The following is an 18,555-nucleotide window of genomic DNA, read 5'->3' as shown; positions in this document are numbered from 1 at the left end:
TTGGTCATGCTAAATATCAACTCTTTTCTCTAATTAGTCTGCTGCAAACATTGTTTTCTTTTTCCTAATGAAACTTCTTTGTCCAGCATTGATCATCACATTAATTAATAATGTCAGTTCAGTACTAATTTCTATTTTGATTGATGCAAGCACATAACTGTATAGATGATGTAATTATTTGTGGGAGAAGAAATACAGTACACATCAATTTGCAAAATACATTAGAAAGCATTTTGCCTCATAAACAAAAAAACAAAAACTCCATGTTACACATTGAAAGGCCTCACAAACACTCCCGTCTTTCAGTAGCATGGAACCACAACTCTATTCCTTTCAAGGCTGATGAACACAAAATAATTTTGGAAAAACTGGAATGGTCTGAAAATAATAGGAGGAAAATAGACTTGATTTTCATTATATGAACAGTTACCTATACATCCATAAGGATTAGCACTAGCCAGGTTCCAATAAAGTGGCTTACAGTTGCTACAGGTTTTGCCTTCTACATTTTGTAGGCACTGGCAATAGCCCTAACAATGAGGAGGAAAAGAAATTTGTTATTAAAAAAAAACTAAGCATCATCCAGGCTAATGATCCAGATCAATACAGAAAACTGAAATAGGGAACAATTTTACAGGTGTAGAACTGATTTAACAAACAAGCTGTCAATTATATCCACAAGTGAACCTTAATTCATAACTCTTAGACCAGGGGTCTTCAAACTCGGCCCTTTTATGACTCATGGACTTCAACTCCCAGAATTCCTCAGCCAGGCATGCTGGCTGAGGAATTCTGGGAGTTGAAGTCCATGAGTCATAAAAGGGCCGAGTTTGAAGACCCCTGTCTTAGACTATACCGACTGTAATATTTGCAGGACTCGAAAGAAGAGCTGAAGACTTTACATCAAAAAGTGGAAAATCTTACAGCAGAGGCAATCTTAGAAATTATTTTTTAAAAATACCTTACTTAATATAGAACTCTTCTAACAAAGACAAAAGTTTTCCACATGGCACCAAAAACACTAGTGTGTGCCACAGTGTCACATGGGTCCTTGTCCTCTTCATCTTTTCATGTTTTATATAGAAAATAAACAAGATTGCAAGAGCAGCTCATTTATTTGTCTGGAGAAAAGCAAGAAGGGTAAAAAGAAGCACTCAATGCTGATAAAGCTATGTTTTTATGTCACCCAAGGCAGCCATTCTGGGAATGGGCCAATATCCCACACAGCCATTTTGCCAAAAAAATCCATAACATTTTTTTGACCGTTCAGTGATTACTAGCTCAACAAAATTGAGATTCCTAGATATTTCTGAATGTTTAGCCTCTGTTTAAATACTTCTGATGAAAAAGCTTCAATATTTTACTTCCCACAATCAAGCAGCTCTTATGGTATAGGTAGACCTTGACTTACAACCACCAAATTTACGAAGGCACTGAAAAAAGTGGCTAATAATTGGTCTTCACACTTACAAATGTTGCAGCATCCCCATGATCACATGCTCAAAATTGAGGTGCTTGACAACCAATATGTATTTATGATGGCTGCAGCATCCCTGGATTATGTGATTGCCATTTGTGACCTTTTTGGCTAGCTTCCAACAAGCAAAGTCAATGGGCGAGCCAGATTTGCTTAAAACCATGATTCATTTAACAACTGCAGTGATTCACTTAACAAACCATGGCAAAAAAGTGGTAAACTTGGGCACAACTTACTTAACAACCACTTCTTAGAAATGGAAATTCTAGCCCCAATTGTGATCATAGATCAAGGACAACTTTTTTCCCTAATGTTGAAATGAAATAAACTTCCTTACCATTTCCTTCCACTGGATCTACAAATTAATTCCTTGTGGGTGATCTAGACACCTCTAAATGAATTATATTCTCTCACACAGATTAAACTTCCCCACTTTTCTGACATATCTGACTTCTCTGTCTATTCTGTATATTCATCACTACTTTGATCAGGGTTTTTTTTTAACTGCTATCACTTCATGCCACTTATATAATACTCTGCTAATTATATAATATAATACTTACAGAAAAAGAATCTCTGGTTCCAGCAGGATCACATTCATTGATGACCCCTTTTTAACAATTTAAAAAAAACGTAGTATTATTCTCAAAACTTTACTTCTATCAATTTATACAGGAAGTTTAAGTTTAAAGAATTTGACCTTTCTCAACAGTGACTCACCGTTTATCTCCAGGGCAGATTTCCTTCAGAATATGAATAATCATTTATAATCAAAAAAGCATTTCTCTGTGGTGAGTCAGGGCTGGTCAAAAAGCCCACTCAATTCAAGATGCCAAGCATTTTATCAAAAGCAATCAACTTCTTTGCAAGGTATGTTGGGAGCTAAGCTAATGAAAATCTCCTGATCTCAGACAAATCCATACCAGTGCTGATTGTACAATGTTTCTATGAATGAAACTGTCCTTGTAATTCTTACCTTGGCAATGAGGAAAAGTTCTACTTGTTGAGATACATCTGTCACATTGCTGGCCTATGAAACCAGGTCGACATTCACATTGGCCTGTGGCTGGATCGCATGTGTCTTGGTAGGAGCCATACCGTGAACACTGACAAGCTGCAAAAATATATGAATCTTAGAAAGAATGAAGGAGCCATGTGATGGGTGATATGCTGTGTCCCAATTCTGAGTCCTCATCTTTTGGTTTACAAATCCCATCTTTCCCAGTTGTTGGCATCTCTGTCTAAAGATTACATAATTCTAATTTCCCATCACCTAAAGGTCAGAATTTGGAAATCATTGCATTAAACCTTTTTCCAGCATGATTTTATAAATGCTTTACAACTGCTGAAGCAAGCTATGACTTCTTCTTTGTGGAATAATGCATTCCACATTTCTCTTTTGGACACAGGTGTGTAACTTGGTAAGTTCATTTATTGTAATCCCTACCTACACAAGTAAGCTCTTGAAAGAAAGGAAAGCTCTGTTCCTATCATATTAATGTCACCACTGGAAATGCTGGGGTTGAGTTCAAAAGGAAGAAAATCATGCAAATGTGATCAATATTAAGCTGCTTTGCAGGGCTCTGAACTTCTCATTTATCCCAGATGAGAAATGAGACAGTTCAACAATGAAGGGCCATAACAAAGAAACTACACCTGCAAAGAATGACAAAGGAATATTTAATAGCTAAAAAGATTCATGTTCTAGACATAAAAAAAATTATATGTGGAGGCAGACAAGAATCAGACAGAATGATGATGGAAAGTGAGCAGAACCAGCTAAGGTTCTCCTTTTTTCCTATTTGTTTATAATAACACTATACTAAGGTTATTTTCAGGGACGCGGTGGCTCAGTGGGTTAGGACGCTGAGCTTTTCGATCAGAAGGTCGGCAGTTTGGCAGGTCGAATCCCGAGTGCCGCGTAACAGAGTGAGCACCTGTTACTTGGCCCAGCTTCTGCCAACCTAGCAGTTCAAAAGCAGCACGTAAAAATGCAAGTAGAAAAATAGGGACCACTACGGTGGGAAAGTAACAGCGTTCCGTGCGCCTTTGGCGTCTAGTCATGCCGGCCACATGACCACGGAGACGTCCTCGGACAAGTGCTGGCTCTTCGGCTTTGAAACAGAGATGAGCACCGGCCCCTAGAGTCAGAAATGAGTAGCATGCATGTGCGGGGGAACCTTTACCTTTACCTAAGGTTATTTTAAGATTGTACTACAATTTAAGTATGCTTTCTGTACAAAATGGCAGGAAATTACCAACCATTTTTCAATGATCATTCAAACAGAGCTCAGCAAAGCAGTTGAACCAGAGAGGACTCCAGGGATCTCAGAAAAGTTTAGATCTATAACTACAATGCTTCTTCCTACAGGGTAGCCATTTTTGAATGAGACTAAATTTATCTAAAGGATTGAGGAAGCTGCATTAGACTTTAAACTCAGAAAACTAACAATACCTATTAGGAAAAACAAAAAAATTCCGAAAACCAGTAAGTCAGCTAAACTTTACTTGTAAATTGAAGTGTCTGAGTGAAAAGGCAGAAAATAAAGCTGATTGTTTATTCAGCACCTGGGGGGTCTTAATAATCATGAATAACTGGCTGTATCTGGACCCAGCATAACTTGGATGGCAAAGACAATTGCCCTAAAGGCCATATGTGTTGTCCATAAATCCAACTACAGCATAGTTGCATTCTAGATGAGAAAAATAAATTAATTTACCATGGTATTCTGTTTAAATCTTTAATTTTCTTTTGTGTCTCCAAAGCAAATTTCAAAGTAATCAATGAAACCTAATTTCTGTGGGTGAGGGGATTGTTTCCTCCCCTGAAAATACATGCTGAATTTAAAAAAGGAGTAATATTTTTTTCCTTGTATTAATGTTTGTTTTTTTAAAAAAACAATTCTTATATATCTCTGTATGAAATAGGTACCAATATACTACACAAAAAGTTTCTTATGCCTTTTCCTCCCCCCAGGTCCCAGTATATTAATACATGCAGGGTATTTTTTAACTAACTGGAAATTGGGAGACTTCCTGAAACATTCCTATATCTTTTTCTCTGGTGTATGTTAATTTAGAGACACTGCCTTCCATGTGGGAGACATCTAATATGCAGCACAGAAAACTGCATAGCAATTCTATCATCTCCGAGTTTTGATTTGGTGGATTGTTGATTCTATGTGTAGGTAAAATTTAATTATCTTACCTTTTGATCTAAAAGCCTTTTTTAAAGCACAAATATTTCTGAGTATATAAATACATGTGCCCCGGTTTTAATTTTAAAAAACAATCTTTTAATTTTTAGAAAGTTGAGAACTCTCAATTAGAACAAAATTCAGTCCTCAATATATTATTATGACACCTCAGTGACTGTTTAACTTGTGTTCATTTTTAAACTTTATAACCTGCCTTTTCACCTGATGAACGCCTTTTATAAATGCTTAAAATATAAAAACAAATCATGACCTACTTCGACAGAAAGAGTAATAGAAATATACCCAATCGCACATCTGTCACAGAGAATACCGTGAAATCCAGTCTGGCATTGACAATGAACCTGTACCGCGATCACAAATATCATAATTGAACATCCCTGAGCCATAACATTGACAGGCTTTATTTAAAAGAAATGAATTTAAAATGTTAACAATAGCCCCAGATTTCAGGAGTGAAAAAAAGTCTCCTAGCGATATTGCCCTGCAGTTAACTTTGGCATTTCCCAGAAGAATAGCAAAACGTACGCTGACAATGTGTTCCAAAATATCCTGGTCTGCAACGGCTGCCTAATACCGGAAGAGAGAAGAGCACGACAGAATAACAGCATTTGCCAAGAATATCTTGATTGAAGTTGCAAGGTTGGGAGAGGTAGATGCTGCCTAGACAAAGCTCTAAATAACTAAGGGAATTGCAGAGCAATAATCCAGGTGCAGAAACAGATGTCAAATAGCTTCTAGTTAAAGATTTCCTGTGCTAAGAAGCTTCCTATGCCAGAGGGCCCTGTGATGGATAAACTCTTAATCAGTAAAGGTTGACATTCTCTGCAGGTGTCTGCTGGTGTAGGTGTACAGTACTTACATATGCATTTTTAAATATATGTCTGTATGATACTCTTTTAAAATTCACATGAAAAGTCCATTCTTCTCAGCTGCTCATTCTGGCTGAGACCACTCCTACCACTTGCCAAAATGAACTCAGTGAGAAGAATATAGAGAATTATATAGACTAGTTATCTGCTAGTCTCAGGCCAGAGTATTTGACATCACTTGCTCCCATGGTTGGTACAGCATTGTGATGGAATAACAGAGGTTCAACCTCTGGAAAGCATTGTATTCTATCATTCAGTTACAATATTGAGGGAAAACTAACACAAGAATGTGACCTAGCCCAGTAGTCTGTTCTCATAGTTGCCAACCAACTGCACAAGGAAACCCACTAGGGTCCCAACAAATAGCCTTCAGATACCAACAGACTGCCTTCAAGCCATTGATCTGCATGACTTCCATGGATTGATCCAACCCTTTTTTGAAGTCAGCTAAACTTCAAAATAAGTAGGATTATTTATTTATTAAAACAATTTATACACTGCCCAACTCCCAATGACTATTGCAATATTGTCCAAACTTCACTGCCAACCAATAACAAAGGAAAGTCAAATCAACATTGCCAAGCTGATTGGGAAACTGACTAATCTAGTTTATGAAAGACTAGATGAACTTATCCATCTCTTGCTCAATACTCACTTTCTCTTACCTTGATTTATTCTTTCCTTCCAATAAGAATTTTCTCTCTCACAAAGTGAGAAAGAAAGAGGACTGGCTGTTGAAGGATACCCTGTAGTTTTTATGCATTCAGAAAATTTAGTAGGATAGAACTTCCTTCTTCCTATTTTTTTCTACCAAGGTAATATATTTCTAATTCTAATTGTCCCATTTTCTCTGTGTTTCAGCTCCAGCAATATCTCCATGTTAGCAAATACCTGCATCTTGATATTTATAGCAAGACTTTGAAACAATTATTCTTCTACTATAATTTTTAGTGACCACATTCTATAAGTGCTATAGTGGCACTAGTCTGAAAAACAATTATAGCATTGGAACATCAAACAGAGAAAGAAAAAAATTAGAAGTGAGGGGAGGGCAAATTCATCCAGACAGGAAGTGTGTTTAAAAATAGAGTTGCCTGATTTCCAATCTAGATAATTAATCTGTCACAGAGACTTGTAGAAGTTCAGCTTTAGCTCATATTTCAGAAAAGACTATTGCATGGCAATAAACTAAAATATTTACCTCCTTGACTTATTTAGAAGTATGACTTAGGAATGCTTAGAGGTAGCATTCTGATAAAAATGAGTATAAGACAATCTGGAATAAACAATGGATATTAATTTAGAGATTCATTGGACATGTTGTTATACTCACGGTAACAGAAAGGAAAACTGTGGTATCCATCAGCACACAGATCACAGGCTTCACCCTGATAGTTCAGATTACAATAACAGTGACCTGATCCTTCTTCACAGCCATTGGAATGTTCAGAGCTACACCTGCAGGCTACAGAAAATGACATCATCAAAAGCTTTCTTCAAACACATTTATTTCCTGACGTTTACTAAGTTTACTATAATTATAATAACAGGAATTCCTATTGTATACCAAATTGCTACTTTGCTTTGGCAGCAGTAGATTTAATAATTATAATATTACTTTTTATCTTGAAATGCTGTGTGAAGCCTATCACATCAATATCCTTTTTAAGTACAAAAACCTAAGCAATTATTACTTCACAATGGAAATACATTTATTTTGTGTGAAATCCGCTACAACTACATTCTAGAAGGTTAATACAGTGATCTGAATCATTTATCTTGTATCAAACACAGTTCAATTTTATATTCACGCCCACTAGTTCCCATATTTTAAGGACTCTTGTAATGGAATTGTATGACCATACTGTCAATGGAGCCTGTGATACAATGTTTCCCTTTATTTTGGCATTTGCATTCTGCTTCCATGGCAGCTTACCAAAAACCGTTAAAATGAAGTAAAACATTGTTTAAATCATACAAGTGCTCACACAAAGAATGTGCAAAGCAGCAGAAACATAGCAGTAGACCTTTTTTAAAAAAACAAAACAAACCTCTCAATAAATAAGAAATGGTCTTTAGTTCCAAAAAGAACATGAGATTTGATACTATACAGGTGAACCTCACTGGACATTGCACTCTATAAACAAAATTGTGTATACACATTCACTGAAAATATTTTCCTTATGGATACTTCTCTAACTTTTAAAAATTGGAGGCATGTAGGGAAATATCTCTAAGATGTCTAAAAAAAAGACTCAAAACCAGGTCCTTAGCTGTTAAGTTCTTCAAAAGAACTTCACCTCCCCATGAAGTGCCTTTAAGAATAAAATGGCAGACCATTAAATAATATAACCTCACTTGCAGCACAAATGACCAGATTCAAATTATCCTACTTCAGATACTGTACATTATGAGGCATGGGTATATAGCCTTATAGGAGATATATACAATATCAGACAGACTAAAACAGACAAAATGTATAATTGTCTAACAGGCTTGGCATTTGCCACCCTAACAGGGAACTTTTCCCATGTGATCTAAAATAAAAAGCATTATGCGTAGTATAAAACTTTACATGGTAAAATATATTAAATTATTTTTTCTTATTAAAATATATTGAGGGGAAGGGGCTAGTAAAAATAATAGAAAAATTGTCATACGTATACATCCATGCACTGCTGTGACTGGAATACCATATGGACGATAGTAACCCTTCAAACATTTCTCACAGTTTATACCAGCTGTGTTGTGCTATATGGGATAAAATAAAGGAGAAACTGGCGTAAGAGAAATACAATCAGAAGAAGAGATAAACAACTTAACTTTTGGCAACTTTTAACTTTGTTTTCAGAATTAAGAAAAAGGTTGATGTAGTAATACCGTGACTTGTGACTTCTGTCAGTGTATCAGGAATCCAGACTGAATCAGGAAATAGTAACTTTAGGTTCATCAGGGATTGGTAATATTTTCTGATGGTGAGTGCCATCACATGATTTTATATAATATCATAGAGCATCAAGTTTAAGGGAAAAGGCAAATAAAATTAAAAATGCTTACATTATCATGACATATCTGAATTTTCATATGAGATCTCATTAGATTTGGGGCATTTCTATTTTTAATTTTATTGCAGTATGATGATGAGGTTTTGTGGGTGCCACCTGATTGTATTATAGGTATTGCGCTGCCAACTTCCAAGGTTCAACTATTTATATGGTAAACAAGCAGAATTCCATCATGAAGTATCTCTTTGAGCAGTGTGGTGTTGGTACTTCACAGATAACTGGAATTACCAAGATTAACCACTCAATTTGCTCAACTGCAAGGACCATCAAGGAGCTGAAGGTCAATTTTGTCTAACCAATTATAGCTTTTCCTAGCTCTTTCTAATATATGACTTATTTTTTGTGTTTGATTTTTGATTTGTTTGTTGGTGTGAATTTCTGACCTATTAATTCTTGTTTCTATTGTCTCTGTTGTTTTCTTAACACAAAATGGATTTATCCTGTGACTCAAACTTAATATACATGGCCACATATCCAGCCTAGCATTGATAAAACATAAGCTTAAAAATATCAATTGTAATAAATTTAACCTTATATGGAAGATGAATTCAGTTCTAGGCACCCTATTTCAAAAGGAAAGTAACAACTGTTCAAGCTCAGAGGAGGACAACCAAGATGGTTAGTAGTCTGGAAAACAAGCCCCATGAGGAACAGTTAAAGGATCTAGCCTAATGAAAGGACAACTGAAGAATTGTACTAGCATTCAAATATCTTAAGGACTGTCATACAGAAATGGGAGTAGACATATTTTCTATTGCCCAAAGGACAGGGCCAGAACCAGTGGGCTAAAACTTCAAGGAAGTAAGCTCAAACTAGGCATCAGGAGGAATTTTCTACCTGTTAAAACTGTTAACTGATGGAACAGACTCTATTTAATCTTCAAATTCAGACTGTATTGGAGCCTGCCCATTACATTCATATATCATAATGGTGGCAACATTTTACAACCTTTTTTTATTTTATTTATTTTATTTTAATTCCATTTATATCCCGCCCTTCTCCGAAGACTCAGGGCAGCTTACAAGCTTAGCAGTAGCCTTCATTCTATGTATATGCCTGCTTATTAGGGCTTTCACACACCCCCGCAAGCGGCATTATTACAAAGTCAGCTTAATTGCCCCCAACAATCTGGGTCCTCATTTTTGCAGTGGTCATTAAGTGAAAACTGCAGTCTTTAAGCAAACCAAAGGTTCATTATAGGCAGGTTTTGTTGAAAACTGAAAGTGCTGGATTTCAGCAATACCATCATAAAACATGATCACATGACCACAGGACAGTTGTAAATGCGGATGTGTTGCTGAGCGCTTGAGGTTCAGTCATGTGACTGCAGAGAGGGCCCAACCGCTATCTAAACCATGTAATCTTAGATATTGCCCTACTAAGGTAAAATAGTTCAATTCTATAGAATAGTCCTGCATATTTTGCAATCAAAATTGAATAAAGCTTTGAGCGACAGAAAATTACTCTCTTCTCTAGCTCAGAACAATTGAAGTTCAGCATGCTATTTGCAACGTTCATGTAGTTATCAATCTACAAAAGGTGTTACAGGGAGTTTACCTGACAATCAATGCAGACTCCTCCCCCTTGATACTGTCCATGAAGATTTAAACTTTCTTTACGTCGTTCAATCTCATAATCATAATAGCAGTCAAGGGCGTGGCCATGACAGTTGCAGGCTGAGAAAGATGGTGGGTTAAAATTCTTTTTAACAAAAAAAAGAAAATGAGCAAGGGAACACTGATTTTTTTTTATTAAAAAAAATAGCATCACAAATTGCACACAGAACGTGTAGTGACTTTTTCACAATCAGCAGCAAGGCAGATAATATGTGCTCAGCTTGAAACAAGAAGCATTCCCACCTACCAACTTTAATTAAGTTTGCTTGATACAAGAGATAAAAAGGCCATTTAATTGCAGGATCATAGTTCAAATCTAAAGAAATACAGAACTACTGTGGGATTCATATCTGTTTGTATTATTTACCATTTACATGATTATTATTATTATACAATGTAAACCTTGCAAATGTGACCTGTGTTTACATTAAAGCAACACTTGTCTTTCTGCATGACTTACGTTCACAGAGATTTGGGCTAGTGGCTGTTGCAGGCTGCCAGCTTTTTTGATTATACCCTGGACAGCAATGATCACAGGTTTCTCCACAAGTATTGTGCTGACATTCACATTGGTACCTGTAAGTATTAAGTAATTCTCAGTTAAATTTCCTTTGTTGCATTTTTCATGATTTTTGTTGTACTTTACAACTTTTTTTGCAGCGGTTGTACAATTTGAATGTGTATGTGTATTCTCTGTATACAATTCTGTATATAGAGTGCACTGTCCAATGAGGTTCACCTATACAGTATCAAATCTCATGTTCTTTTTGGAACTAAAGACTTTTCCTTACTTACCGAGACCTTTTTAAAAAATTCTCATTCTACTGCTGTGGTTTTGCTGCTTTGCACATTCTTTGTATGTGCACTTGTATGATTCATATTTTATTTCTTTATGAGATGCTTTTTAAAAATAATATAATTTATAGATTATGTCCTAAACCAGGTGTTTCTAAACTTGTCAACTTTAAGACTTGTGGACTTAGCATCCAGAATTCCCCAGTCAGCTATGCAGGCTGGGGAATTCTGGGAGTTGAAATCCACAAGTCTTAAAGTTGACAAGTTTGGAGAGCCCCGTCCTAATCCAATGAAAATACAAATTCAAATGTTAACATATTTGTTTATGAAATGTATATCCCACATTTGTATGTAAAAGTCCATACAGGAAACTAATAACTTTTTCAAACCAAACTCATTCTATCAAAGCCATGGGGATGGATGAATGAAATAATCTGAAATTTTGGGGCAAGGAGAATTCCCAAATCACCCCCCCCCCATCATTTTATGAACATAAACTAAAATCATTTGTAAGAACTGTTGTTTTGATTGCATTGTTGGTTACTTTACCTGTAGGAATCTGGGTCAGTTTTCGCAGCACACACATCAGCATGTCCATGACAAACACACTGTCCACCAATGCTGATGTCTTTTATACTGTAGTAGTACTAGATAACAGAAGAAATAAGATTTGTAGAAAAATAGCAGAAGCAATCTATTTTCAAAAAGTTAGACACTTTTATGGATGCAAACTGAATACTAATTATTTGTTATGAATTATAGATTTGGCCCAAGTATATTCTCCCAACACGTATTACTTAATGTAAATCATTAGAAGGAGACTGGTAGCAACTCCTGCATAAGAGCAAAAGCCTTTTAGTAACATTTGTTAATCAGAAGAGATGTTACCAGACTTCTGGGGGGGGGGGGTTGCCTCTTGGCTATAATGGCTCTCCTACTACAATGCTAATAAATCATGCATTTGTTTTGTTTTCTACACTTTCTATATTTTAATGTTTTTTTCACAGATGAAAGAGACAACAAACAAGAAACAGTGGAAGGAAAGGAAGGGAATTGTATTAATACTGATAATAAACAGGTAAAGAGATAAAAAGCTGTACCTATGGGAAAGGGAAAAAGAGACACGTTACAGGCTTCCCCAGAGAAAAGTTGCAGCAATACAAGACTACAGGCATGAATGGAAGGCTGAAATCTTTCAGCTCAGCTATGGGACTTATTTGGTGTCTTTAGGCAGTCAGCTACATTAGAGGTCCCTTATCTTTAAAATTAAGATAATGTTTGCCTATTTTAAAGGTACTAAAAAGGCTAATGAAGACCACCTCATACGGTGACTGAGAGCCCTTCCATGAGTGCAGACAGGACAGTTAACTTTAGGTTCATCTCCAATGCAAAATTAAGTGTGCAAGAACATTTCTTCAGAGCACAATATTGGTATTCTGGAGCAGGCAGCTTCCCATTGTCACAAATTTTCATCTCATCCTATCTCTTCATTTCATCCCCTTCCTCAGCCTTTCACCAGCTTTGGTGTCACATGCACTGGATGGCTTCTTTTTCCCTTGCTGCAAAAACAACTCTATTGAGTTAAGGGCGATACCAGTTTCTATCCTGCCTTATTAGTCAGTTGGAAGGAATGATTTTGAGATTTTGGACAATAAACTGAATAAAGTAGGATTAAATATGGGCATTCTTTCAGCACTTGGGGAAAGTATTTGTCTATTTCTATTTACAGTAACTCCTGTTTTGGACACAATATGCCAAGACCTAACACTATTGGGAATGCTCTAATGCTGAGAAAAGTGGGGGGTGGGGAAGAGAAGATGACTAGTAATAACAGTTACAGTTGTGATGGAAAACCTAAAATATCAGGTTGGGTATAAATCATCATGGAAGAAAATCTATCAGTGTGGTTGCTAAAAGTGAACAATAACTTGATGGCACATCAATCCTTAGAACAAACTCTATTATATTACAGAGGCATAGTAGACAAAGGGGGAATATTTAAAAAAATCATTTTCCCTTCATTATTCTCTTAATGGTCAGTATAATGTCCTTCACTCTATTAATTCAAACACTTGGTCTTTCTTTAATATTATTTAACAAATTCTTTTCTGTTACTGTTTGTAGAGATGCCTTGAGCCAAATTAAAATCAAGGCTTCAAGCTTATAAAAATTCACATTGGGATAAATTTCCCTGAATCAAGTGGAACTTCTGAATAGATTAATAAAGAATGGCACTGAATTCCTATATGCTACAGTTTGAATCAGGCTCATTGGACCCAAATAATTCCAAGTAAATTAGTACATTTACTCATTTATTCAGAGTAAATACACATCAGATTGGGTTAGAAGTCGTTTGCAAGCCTTAGTAATCAAAATGGTGACTCAAACAATTAACAATTTATTATTTTGCTACCACTCCCTACCATCAGGTTATTTGTTCATAAAGTTATACCTGTCTGGGCTGACTCACTGAAAATGTCAATAAGAATGATATATATGTATATGTAAGAAAGAGATGTTCTTTACCCTACCAGCAATGCACTGATGCATAGTTCAAGAAGGTGAAAATGAACCAGATTTGCTGCTTTATTCACAGTGATCAGAAAAAGAAAAATGGATTATATTAAAAATTCTATTTGTATCTATATCTATAAATATCTATATCTATATCTTGAGAGAGGCGGTGGTGAGGCCCCTTCTCAAGAAGCCTGCTCTGGACCCGGCTATTTTGAATAACTATCATCCGGTCTCCAACCTTCGCTTTTTAGTGAAGGTTGTTGAGAGCGTGGTAGCACATCAGCTCCCTTTGTTCCTGGAGGAATCGGGCTTTAGGCCCAGTTACAGCACGGAGACGGCATTGGTCGCATTGGTGAATGATCTCTGGTGGGCTCGGGACAGGGGTTGTTCCTCTGTCCTAGTCCTATTAGACCTCTCAGCGGCTTTTGATACCATCGACCATGGTATCCTACTGCGGCGTCTCAGAGGGTTGGGAGTGGGGGGCACTGTTTTACAGTGGTTCTCCTCCTACCTTTTGGGCCGTTCGCAGTCGGTGTTGATGGGAGGGCAGAGATCCACCCCGAGGCCTCTTGTTTGTGGAGTTCCTCAGGGGTCGGTTCTCTCTCCCCTCTTGTTCAACATCTATATGAAGCCACTGGGTGAGATCATTCGTGGTTCCGGGGTGGGGTAATTATTGTAATTATTTTTAATTGTTTTTAACTTTTGTATTTCTTGTTTTAAATACCCTGTAAACCGCCCTGAGTCCTTCGGGAAAGGGCGGTATATAAATCCAATTAAATAAATACATAAATAAATCAGTACGCTGATGATACACAGCTTTTTCTTTCCACCCCGAACCAACCCGGTAATGCCCTCGACGTGATGTCCTGTTGCCTGGAGGTGGTCCGGGTTTGGATGGTGAAGAACAGGCTTCGACTCAATCCCGCCAAGACTGAGTGGCTGTGCATACCGGCATCTCGGGAGAACCAGTTTTGTCCATCGGTAACTATGGGGGGTGAGGTGTTACCCCCCGTTGATAGGGCCCGCAACTTCGGTGTCCTCCTGGATTCATGGCTCAGTTTGGAAGACCACATAGGAGCCGTGACCAGGGGGGCTTTTGCCCAGGTTCACCTGGTGCGCCAGTTGCGGCCCTATCTGGACCGAGATGCCCTACACACAGTCACTCATGCACTCGTGACCTCCCGGTTAGACTACTGCAATGCTCTATACATGGGGCTGCCCTTGAGGACCACTCGGAGGCTTCAGCTGGTGCAGAATGCAGCCGCGTGAGTTGTGATGGGAGTCTCCCGATACTCCCGTGTAACACCTCTTCTCCGCGAGCTGCGTTGGCTTCCAGTTGCCCTCTGGGTGAGATTCAAGGTGCTGGTGATGACCTATAAAGCCCTACATGGCATGGGTCTGGATTATCTTAGGGAGCACCTGCTGCCAGCATCAACTTCCCATCATCCTGTGCACTCCCATAGAGAGGGCCTCCTTAGGGTGCTGCCGGTTAGGGAGTGCCGGCGGGTGATCCCCAGAGGGAGGGCATTTTCTGTGGGCGCGCCTGCCCTTTGGAATGATTTACCTGTGGAACTCCGGACCGCCCCTGATCTGCGTTCATTTCACCAGGACCTGAAAACCTGGCTTTTCGATTTATCAGGCCTGGACTGAAGGGGTTTTAGCTTTTTAATATTGTTTTAATTGTTGGGCTTTAATTAATTTAATTCATTTTAATTTTATATTATCTTTTTATATTGTCTTTTATATGCTGCCCTGTAAACTGCCCTGAGTCCTTCGGGAATAGGGCGGTATAGAAAATAAATAAATAAATAAATAAATAAATAAATAAATAAATAAATAAATAAATAAATAAATAAATCTGCTTTGTACATTCGCAATTATTTAAAAAGTGCTTCATATTTTCTAATAGTTCTATCATGTTGGATTATGAAGCAAATTTTCTCCTTAGATCACTTGCCTGCATTTTATTCTGTCCCTGAAAAATATTGAAAATATGCATCACATCTTTGCTAGCAAAAAAAGTAGCTTTAAACAAAATACATATCCTGCAATAAAAAGGAAATCTGAGTCATGTTTGCCTCCAGGATTCATATTTCTTTAAAACTGTCCAAAATAGGGACTTTCCAATTTTCAGGGGATCACAGCATAGATATAATAACTTTGCAGCTAACAGCTGGCTAGCTCTACCCTGATACCACTTTTGCCAGTATCCACGTACACTTCTGCGGAGAGAAGCAGTTCATTAGATATGAATGCTTAATGATACAGCAATCTTTTTTCTGTCTATAAAATATATTTGCTTTAACATCCTCTTTCTTACTAAACAATTCCAATTGTCACAAAAACGCACTAATGAAATGAAATACTATTCTCTTGAATCAATGCAGGTCTTCTACAGACATTAACAGTCTGCAGGAATTTAATCATAATACATTCAAGAGGAAAATTGTGGTTTAGGGGGCATAAAGTGTTACTATAAAGAAGCTTTTAGGTTGCAAAGGTAAATTTATCCATGTACAGAAATTAACCATATTTTAGTAACAGATAAAAAGCCTATTTGATTTACTATATTGCTGAAGAGGTGATGTTTCCAAATACAAATATTGCATCTTCCTTTGCCATCTGAGTTTTTTTTAGAAAGGCTGTCAGGTACAAGAAGTGTGCACAACCATTTTGCCTAACATTCTGTAAAGATTTTCCTGGTTTAGGGAGAGCTAAACTCAATGGACAATATTGTTACTCAATAAAAAAAATTACCCACATATGACAACATGCAGACAAAAAGGTTTTTCAGTTTCTTGCTCTTGCTATCTATCTGAATTTCAAGCAATAGGCCACAACATAATGTATAATATGGAAAATTTACATGGAATATTATATCCTAAAATCAATAGTAAGTACAAGCTGGTTAAAAATTGGTCAAAGATTTTGCAGAATAATGCCAATATTATCTATTGGATTTCCTCTGTCAAAAAGAACAAGAACTCACTCTGCGTGTCACAGTTGGATCACACTGAGCTTTAGAGATCAAGTGTCCAAGTAGAGTGTTGGTTCTGAGGAAATGTAAACGAATATTTGTGGCTTTAGTAAACTCTCTAAGTATGGAAGAAGGGCTGAAATAATTTGCTCCTGGACGGCCATTTACCAAGGATATCACAATCTGGTTAAAAAAAAGAGAGATGGATAAATCAATAGCATCTGCTTTACTTTCAATATTTTTAAAAATTATAAGAATACATCTATAAATGATTATAACATTCATCTTTATGTTTTAATCTTTTTATTGTTGTTGGAAACATTGACTAGGATAAAAATTGAATAAATAACATGTTCAAAAGAATTACAATTTTTACAATTATCACTAATAGATATCTGTACATCACTACAGGACTGAATACTGTTAACACTGATCAATGTGTATTTATTTCCTCCTGTAGCATAAAGAAATATTGTAAATAAGCAAAAAAAGGACTTTTAATCAAAGGCTTTTATAGCAACAAGAATATACACAATGTTTTTATGGAACTTCCCCATCAGCAAGAGCAGGTTCAAAGTTCTTTTTAACAAAAGCTCATTGTAGAATACTAATGAACTCTGCTAACTCAGAATACAGTTCATGGAACAAATTTTATGAACAAATTGGAAACTTTATTCATAGGAGTAAAATTTTATTGGTTTAACAAAATTGACTGTTATGGGAAACAAGTCTATCTTTATATTGATGCTCCTAATTCCAAACTAAGGTATTTCTTTCATCTCTCTTTGGTTGTTATAGAAAAACAACTGTGCATAAAAAAGAAAATAATAGCCTCAAAATGACCAGAAAAAGGTGGCCACACAATAAAGCAATGAATGGTCAATAGTGTAACTTAGAATAGACTTGAACAGCTTTTCTCAACCTTGGCAACTTTAAGATGTGTGGAGGACAACTTTCAGAATTCCACAGCCAGCCATGCTGTGGAATGTGGGAATTCTGGGAGTTGACAAATATCTTAACATCTTAAAGAGCAGTGGTCTTGAAGTCCACAAGTCATAAAAGGGCTAAGTTTGAAGACCCCTGGACTAGAGAAACAAGAAGGGATATCTGGATGAAGGAGGTTATCATCAAAGTGGATTTTCCCTTAAATCGGATTATTACTGAATCCAATTCACAATAAAGTAGGAAAGGAGGATAACCTGAAGTAAGGCAGCAAATGTGACCATAGATATGAGGAGGAATATTCACTAATAATTGCAAACCAAGTTCCTAGAATTTATGATGCTAGAAGTACTGAAAGAATACATGCAATAATATTTGAACAATGGCAGAATGGCAAGCATTTAGAACATGGATGTCTTCAGCTTACCTCTCCATTTTCTAAAGGCACTATCCGAGAATATTCTGTTGTGCAAATGACATCATTATCCTTTCTGAGAGGACTATTAGCTTCTTTTCTGAAACGTTCCCAACAATCTGCCTTAGAATCTATTTTTTAAAAAAAGAAAGTCACTTTTAGTTCAGTCTCTGATATGTTTTACTTGTGTCTCCTAGTCTTGATAATAACACTTATAAGTAAGACAAATGATATCATCAAAGCAAAAGAGTTCACGCTGAAGCAGCTTTGGTGTCTTCAAGTCCTGCTCCTTGCCCTTCAGTTCTCCAAGGTTGATGGACATTCTCACAAAGTTTTGTCAAAGTATTCTTGGCTCAGTAAAATATTTATGTTTAATGAATCTGAAACAGGGCACAGAATGAAACAAAAGGAAGGTACACAGTAATCTACATAGAAGTAGCAGAACCTCCACATCAGTTCTGAAAAGAATAAAGGTACCTTATGAATTCTTTTAAACAGTAATAAAATTTTTGGGCCATCATAGGCATGAGCCAGAACATATCTTGGTCCCACTACTATTACCTGGCTTTATTGTTTATCTTAACTATGAATCAGGGAACAGCATTTTAGACTGTGTACAATTCAACATGACTAACTATAAAATTCAGTTAGCTTGAATTCATTT

General features: G+C 36.7%; 1 protein-coding gene across 1 annotated transcript in view; it reads right to left on the bottom strand.

Moving 5' to 3' along the window:
* Window positions 1-18,555, bottom strand: part of LAMA3 (laminin subunit alpha 3) — a gene marked incomplete at its 3' end in the record, with an annotated part of 140,142 nt that overhangs the window by 96,174 nt on the left and 25,413 nt on the right. The window contains 11 exon segments of the mRNA XM_081324856.1: window positions 431-530; window positions 2,041-2,087; window positions 2,454-2,591; window positions 5,221-5,262; window positions 6,898-7,029; window positions 8,225-8,315; window positions 10,187-10,305; window positions 10,706-10,821; window positions 11,590-11,687; window positions 16,547-16,717; window positions 17,904-18,022. Coding sequence (XP_081180982.1) covers window positions 431-530; window positions 2,041-2,087; window positions 2,454-2,591; window positions 5,221-5,262; window positions 6,898-7,029; window positions 8,225-8,315; window positions 10,187-10,305; window positions 10,706-10,821; window positions 11,590-11,687; window positions 16,547-16,717; window positions 17,904-18,022 — 1,173 coding nt within the window.

This window comes from Vipera berus (genome assembly GCF_964194415.1).
Source record: "Vipera berus genome assembly, chromosome: 3".
Taxonomy (NCBI): Eukaryota; Metazoa; Chordata; class Lepidosauria; order Squamata; family Viperidae; genus Vipera; species Vipera berus.
This window is presented reverse-complemented; position numbering and strand designations above follow the sequence as displayed.